The 6,998-nt window shown below is 59.9% G+C and overlaps 2 protein-coding genes across 7 annotated transcripts; both read left to right on the top strand.

The window, feature by feature from the left end:
* The first annotated feature begins 342 nt into the window (after positions 1–342).
* Positions 343–3,199, top strand: LOC111927795 (sulfotransferase 1B1-like). Of its 5 annotated transcripts, XM_086891642.1 has the most exons (9): positions 348–373; positions 845–924; positions 1,599–1,747; positions 1,930–2,058; positions 2,153–2,250; positions 2,353–2,479; positions 2,557–2,651; positions 2,727–2,907; positions 2,981–3,199. In XM_086891642.1, exons 3-9 carry the CDS (start codon positions 1,600–1,602, stop codon positions 3,091–3,093), a joined length of 891 nt encoding a protein of 296 aa, XP_086747768.1. In that variant the 5' UTR covers positions 348–373; positions 845–924; position 1,599; the 3' UTR covers positions 3,094–3,199. The 5 variants fall into 5 exon arrangements, with proteins under 5 accessions (XP_023780531.2, XP_086747768.1, XP_023780529.2 ...); XM_023924763.2 differs by lacking the exon at positions 845–924 and having other exon boundaries at positions 343–556; XM_023924761.2 differs by lacking the exon at positions 845–924.
* Positions 3,200–3,201: 2 nt separating this feature from the next.
* LOC111927794 (sulfotransferase 1B1-like) lies at positions 3,202–5,951 on the top strand. 2 transcript variants are annotated; one of them, XM_023924760.2, is made up of 8 exons: positions 3,202–3,714; positions 4,234–4,382; positions 4,611–4,739; positions 4,828–4,925; positions 5,105–5,231; positions 5,310–5,404; positions 5,480–5,660; positions 5,733–5,951. In XM_023924760.2, the coding sequence occupies exons 1-8, from the start codon at positions 3,434–3,436 to the stop codon at positions 5,843–5,845; spliced, it is 1,173 nt and encodes a 390-aa protein (XP_023780528.2). In that variant the 5' UTR covers positions 3,202–3,433; the 3' UTR covers positions 5,846–5,951. The 2 variants fall into 2 exon arrangements, with proteins under 2 accessions (XP_023780528.2, XP_023780527.2); XM_023924759.2 differs by having other exon boundaries at positions 3,429–3,714; positions 4,231–4,382.
* The last annotated feature ends 1,047 nt before the right edge of the window (positions 5,952–6,998 follow it).

The following is a 6,998-nucleotide window of genomic DNA, read 5'->3' as shown; positions in this document are numbered from 1 at the left end:
TCCATGACGAGTGGAAAATCCCCAGAGCACCAGCAAATCCAGTGCTGCTGCAGCCCTTGCGTGCACAGAAGCTTTCATGCCTCTGGGTTGTGGCAAGTTTCTTGACAGAGCGGGTGGTGGTGAGCCTCTCCTTGGCCCAGCTGCAGCTTGGCAGCTTATAGTCTGTGGAACAAAGGTGAAGGGAAACTGCAGCCAATTTTGCTGGCATATGGACAGCAAAACACCTGAACACCTGGCATGGCATGCCTCCTCTCACCGGGAACTTGGCCCTGGAGACAAATCAGGGACGTTTTTCTCAAGGCTGCCAACAGCTGATCTGCTGGCCCTGCCCAGCTGCCAGCCGTCCTGCCCTTCTCACTCCCTCCCGACTAAGGTAAGGAAGAGCATTTCACCACCATCAGCACCTTTAAACACTTTTCCCAAGAGCACTTGTGCTTTGCGAACCTGCAAACTTTGGACCCGTGTTTGAGTGGAGTAGGGGTACAACCAAAGCCTGAACCCCACATCCCGCTCGCAAGCCCCACGTCGGTGTGAGGAGCTGGGGACGTCCACGCAGGTGACTCTTGGACCAGGACAGGGTGATGTTCAATCTCCCAGGATGTGGGTTGGGATTTCTTCCCTGTGTTTACCACTGCGGGTGGAGGGGGAAGCTGTGACTTCCGCTGTCCGAGCACGTCCCGACGGGCGCTGAGCACGGACAGCTCATCACAGGCATCTGGGGACCGTCCTCATCCCCGCTCGCCCCTTCCCCGCACTCCTCCCACCGCAGCACCGGGACCAGGTCGCTCCAGGCTCCTGTCCCAGCGGTGTCCCCCGCCTCCCTGCGCCTCCATCTTCCATGCAGGGGAAGGAAATTAACAAATCCCGCCCAGTGAGCGGCGGGCAAAGTTTTGCCTCCTCCCTGCCAGAACACCCGGAAAAGAGGCAAGTAAGCGGGGGGCTTTTGGCCACCGTGGTTTCGGGGTGCCCTGGCCTCATAAGGGGGGGGTCTTCGGGGGTGGGTAAGGGGGTTCCGTGTCCCCGCAAGCCCCCGGGAAGTGGAAGCAAGACACCAAGCCTCTCTCCAAAAATCACAACGTGGGGGTTTTGCAGCTAGCATATCCAGCGTTTCTGGGTGGTGGGTGGCAAGGCTTCCTAGGGAGAGTCCTGCGAGCCCTGCTCCTCGTTCCTGTCTCTGTCGAGCCCGCCCTCAAAGCCCCCTGAAAGCAAGGCTTCCTCCCGTGCTGCCATACAACGGAGAGATGGGGAGGAAAAACCAAAGGGAAAGCAGCCTGCAACTCCAGCCAGGAATGCCCCTGAGAGTTTTTACACCCAGGAACAGCGCTGCCAGCTTGGTATGGGCAGCTGCGCACTGCCTGTCTGACCTGCGCCCCCCAGAGCTGGTCATGCCCTTGCACTCTCCCTGCACTGCCACCTGGGCACCAAAATCCCCGCAGAAAACAGGTGCCGCCTCCTGCGATGCCTGCAAGCAGGGCATGGTTTTCTTCCTATGGCCAGGATGGCTGGTTTCAGCAGGGATTTTTTGGGGCCCCCAGGGAAGGAGGTAGCCCTGTGATGCTCCTCCAGCCAGCCCTGCCACATGTCCCTGTCCCCAGCAGGATGGCTGATTCGGACACCTACCTGCGGCAGCCCTGGCGCACCGTGCACGGCATCCCCATGGTCTGCGCCTTTGCCCACAACTGGGAACGGATTGACACCTTCCAGAGCCGCCCTGATGACATCGTGGTGGTCACCTTCCCCAAATCTGGTGAGCATTCCCAGGCACCAGAGAGAGGCCATGCTCAGGAAAGGAGGTACCATTCTGCGGATGCCTGGGCTGGGACTGGGGGCATGCCAAAAGGCCACACTGGTAGATGGTGACACTCTGGTGCCTGAGATGGGGCTCCAGTGGGAATGCTATCAGCTGGACACCCAATCTTTCCCCACCAGGCACCACCTGGGTCAGTGAGATCGTGGACATGGTCCTGAAAGGCGGTGACCCAGAAAAATGCAAGCAGGATGACATTGTGAACCGGGTGCCCATGATGGAGTGTGCTGCCCCTGGGAAGCTCCCAGCAGGTAGTGGGGTGGCAGAGGGTGCTGGATGGGGACAGGTTTGGTTTTGTATGGGAGTGCACCGCAGTGGGATCGCTTCTGGGGGAAATCCTTACAGGCGTAGAGCAGCTGGAGACCATGCCATCCCCTCGCATCATCAAGACCCACATCCCAGCTCACATCTTGCCCAAATCCTTCTGGGAAAACCGCTGCAAGGTAACAGGCTGGAATGAACATACTTGGAGTGATCCCCCCCTAAGGGGGCTGCCTGTCTCTTTGGGACCTTGCAAGTCCCCACATGTCCCAAGCTTTCTGCAGATGATCTATGTGGGGCGCAACGCCAAGGACGTGGCTGTCTCCTACTACCACTTTGATTTGATGAACAAGTTCCACCCACATCCCGGGACATGGGCCCAGTACCTGGAGGAGTTCATGGCTGGCAGAGGTGAGACAGGGCACCCCTGGGTGCATGCAGGGGACCCTGCAGGGGACCATCACCCACTGGCTGCTCTCCCCGTGCAGTGGCATACGGTTCCTGGTATGATCACGTCAAGGGCTACTGGGAGCGCAGGAAGGATCACCCCATTCTCTACCTCTTCTACGAGGACTTGAAGGAGGTGATGGGGCGGGGTGGATGGTGCTGTGGGGTCTGGGGGTGGCAGGAGGGGTGAGTGTTGGCCTGTGTCGCACAGGACCTCCGCCGGGAGATTGCCAAGGTGGCCCATTTCCTGGGGCAGAAGCTGTCGCAGGCAGCGCTGGACACCATCACCCGACACACTTCCTTCGAGTCCATGCGGGACAACCCTGCCACCAACTACAGGCAGGCACCCTCTGATATCATGGACCACAGTGTGTCCCCCTTCATGCGCAAAGGTGAGCAGCTCTGGGGGGCCTCTGGCGCACTGTCCCCCCGGCCCCTGCTGAGCCCCATCTCGCCCGGCCACAGGCATCACGGGAGACTGGAAGAACCATTTCACCGTGGCCCAGAACGAGCGCTTTGACCAGGACTACACGCAGAAGATGTCAGACACCGACCTGTGCTTCCGCACTGAGATCTGAGGAGACACCGCCAGACCCCCCCCCAGATCTGCCCTGTGCACTGCTGCCGTTCCTTCCTCTCCCCTGGCACTGCTGGAGAGAAATAAAATGTGCTCCCTGACTCTGCCATGGGGTGCTCACTGTCCTGAGTCTCTGCTGATCCTAACCCCGCAGTCCCTCTGGGGCTGCTGTCCTCTTCTTGGGTTGGGGACAAGCAGATGTTACCCCTGAGCAGCTGTGGTGGGGGGATTGCCAGCAGCAGCTCATGGGATCACAGAGAGTTTTGGCAAAGCTGTGTATGGGGAACGTGTTGTGTGGGTGTGGGCAGTGAGAGGTGTCCTCCCCACCCTGACACATTGGGATGTTTGCTGGGACCTGTGGGGCAGAGCAGGACTGGTGGTGCTGGAGATGTCCACTGTGGCCCTGCCTGCAGGTCAGTGGCTGCTGTTTTCTCCCTGCACTCGCTCCTCCCTCCCTGCAGCTGCTGGGCTGGCAAACATTACTGGCCTCTGCGCCCTGCCTCTTTCCTTCTCCTTCCCATAACAACCGCTGCGAGGCCTCGAGTCTCCCCGTTCTCTGCTGTCGCCTTCCTGGTGTCACCGTCCCAGCGTCACTCTCCCAGCGCAGACCAGCAGGTCTTAGGTGAGATGGGTGTCCCAGGGTGCCCTCTGCGTGCTCTGCCCATGCTCAGTCAGAGCTGCGTGCTGCAGGGTCCAGGGTGGTGGGTTTGGGGCATTTTGTGTTTGTGTGCAATCAGCACCCTTAAACCGTACCCTGACCTGTGGTCTCCTGCAATAACTCTCCCTGCAAGTGCTAGGGACCCAGTTCCCTGCTCCCCTGGGGTGCTGAGGAAAGGAAAGAGGTGCTATTCTAGTCTAATACCCTAGGTCTGGGTGATGCCAGCATACTGTGGGCACCCCTGCCCTTGTCAGGGCTCTGGGTGTGCTCCTGTCCCCGCAGTTGGGACCCCTGTTCCCAGCGGTGGGTGCAGCGATGGCTGCGGTGACCTCTGGTCTGTGCTCTGGTGCTATCATTACCGCTTCCTGAGCAGGCACAACGCCAGGTGACCGGGCTGCCCTGGCTGGTGGCTGCCCTGAGAGGGTGAGGGTGGAGGCCTTCCCCTCATCAGCCAGCCCTGCAACGTGTCTCTGTCCCCAGTAGGATGGCCAGTCCAGACCCCTATCTGCGTCAGCCCTGGCTCACAGTGCACGGCATCCCCATGGTCAATGCCTTCGCCCACAACTGGGAACGGATTGACACCTTCCAGAGCCGCCCCGAGGACATCGTGGTGGTCACCTTCCCCAAGTCTGGTGAGCATCCCCAAGGCAAATAGATGTGCTGATACTGGGTGGGCAAGTGTGTTGTTCAGCTGAGACCCACTGCCTGGAGGCATGCAGCACATTTAGGGGCTGTCAGGACAGAGTTGTGTCAGGATTTCCCTTTTCCCCCATGGCATCTGGTCGAGGTCTGAGAGACTGTCAGTGCTAAGACACCCAATGCTGCCCTGGCTGCTCCCCTTGATGGGTTTCTTTCCCCAGGTACCACCTGGGTCAGCGAGATTGTGGACATGATCCTGCAAGGTGGAGATCCTGAGAAGTGCAAGCGGGACATTATCAGCAGGAGAGTGCCCATGCTGGAGTTCACTGCCCCCGGGAAGATGGCAGCAGGTAGGGAGGTGCAGGGGCACCCTACAGGGGCCAAGTCCCAAGGGCCTTTGCCAAGGGCCCACTGAGAAAGTGCTCTGGGATCCCACAGGAACAGACCTGCTGGCCACCATGCCCTCACCCCGTGTGGTGAAGACTCACTTGATGGCACATATCCTGCCCAAATCCTTCTGGGAAAACCGCTGCAAGGTAAACTACAATCCTGGTCGCTGCCCTGGGGGGAATTACGGCTTCCCTGTTCCCCTGAGACAGGACTCCCCACTGCTCCCTCCAGCATCCTAAGTAGCCATGGAAGTTCTAGGAGCTGGAGTGTCCTCCCTGTTGGGGGTCCTGGGGCTGCCCCTCATACCTCCATGGCGCATCTGCAGATGATCTATGTGGGGCGCAACGCCAAGGACGTGGCTGTCTCCTACTACCACTTTGATTTGATGAACAAGTTGCAGCCGCACCCTGGGACATGGGCCCAGTACCTGGAGAAGTTCATGGCTGGCACAGGTGGGCACAGGGCACCCCTGGGTGCGTGCAGGGGACCCTGCAGGGGACCATCACCCACTGGCTGCTCTCCCCGTGCAGTGGCATACGGTTCCTGGTATGATCACGTCAAGGGCTACTGGGAGCGCAGGAAGGATCACCCCATTCTCTACCTCTTCTACGAGGACTTGAAGGAGGTGATGGGGCGGGGTGGATGGTGCTGTGGGGTCTGGGGGTGGCAGGAGGGGTGAGTGTTGGCCTGTGTCGCACAGGACCTCCGCCGGGAGATTGCCAAGGTGGCCCATTTCCTGGGGCAGAAGCTGTCGCAGGCGGCGCTGGACACCATCACCCGACACACTTCCTTCGAGTCCATGCGGGACAACTCTGCCACCAACTACAGCAAGGTGCCCTCCGACCTCATGGACCACAGCGTGTCCCCCTTCATGCGCAAAGGTGAGCAGCTCTGGGGGGCCTCTGGCACACTGTCCCCCGGCCCCTGCTGAGCCCCATCTCGCCCGGCCACAGGCATCACGGGAGACTGGAAGAACCATTTCACCGTGGCCCAGAACGAGCGCTTTGACCAGGACTACGCGCAGAAGATGTCAGACACCGACCTGTGCTTCCGCACTGAGATCTGAGGAGACACCGCCAGACCCCCCCCCAGATCTGCCCTGTGCACTGCTGCCGTTCCTTCCTCTCCCCTGGCACTGCTGGAGAGAAATAAAATGTGCTCCCTGACTCTGCCATGGGGTGCTCACTGTCCTGAGTCTCTGCTGATCCTAACCCCGCTGTCCCTCTGGGGCTGCTGTCCTCTTCTTGGGTTGGGGACAAGCAGATGTTACCCCTGAGCAGCTGTGGTGGGGGGATTGCCAGCAGCAGCTCATGGGATCACAGAGAGTTTTGGCAAAGCTGTGTATGGGGAACGTGTTGTGTGGGTGTGGGCAGTGAGAGGTGTCCTCCCCACCCTGACACATTGGGATGTTTGCTGGGACCTGTGGGGCAGAGCAGGACTGGTGGTGCTGGAGATGTCCACTGTGGCCCTGCCTGCAGGTCAGTGGCTGCTGTTTTCTCCCTGCACTCGCTCCTCCCTCCCTGCAGCTGCTGGGCTGGCAAACATTACTGCCCTCGCCTCCCTGTCCCTGCCCGTAAAAACTGCTGCCGTCACCCTCCCGTTGTCACACACGCACACACTCCTGGTGTCACCGTCCCAGCGTCACTCTCCCGGTGCAGACCAGCAGGCCTTAGGTGAGATGGTTGTTCTGGGGTGCTCTGCCCATGCTCAGCTGCACAGAGCTGCTTGTGTGGGGGTCCTGGGTAGTGGGTTTGGGTACTTCGGGGTGTAATCAGCACCCCTAAACCTTCCCCTGATCTAGGATCTGCTGTAATAACCCCAGGGACCAGTTCCCTGCTCACCTGGGGTGCTGCAGCAAGGGGAGAGGTGCTTGTTCTGGGTGATGCTGGCACACTGTGGGCACCCCTGCCCTTGCTGGGGCTCTGTCCCCACAGTTGGGACCCCTGTGGGTGCAGCGATGGCTGCAGTGACCTCTGTTCTGTGCTGCGGTGTTATCACTGTCGCTCCCCAGGCAGCAACAGTGCCAGGTGATGAGGCTGCCCCGGCCATTGCTGTCTGCCTGGTCTTTGCCAAACTGCTTCCTGCCGCAGCAGCAGCAAACTCTCCCACAAAAACAAACCATTGGCAGGATGACTGGGTAAGTCACGGGGAAGGGCTTGCCATGGGAGCATGAACAGCAAACAGGCATGAAAAGGTGGAATGGAGAGAGCAACTCCTCC

This window comes from Cyanistes caeruleus, chromosome 5 (genome assembly GCF_971803275.1).
Source record: "Cyanistes caeruleus chromosome 5, bCyaCae1.hap1.1, whole genome shotgun sequence".
Classification (NCBI taxonomy): Eukaryota; Metazoa; Chordata; class Aves; order Passeriformes; family Paridae; genus Cyanistes; species Cyanistes caeruleus.
Note: the sequence above shows the minus strand (reverse complement) of the source record. Positions and strands in the feature narration are given on the sequence as shown.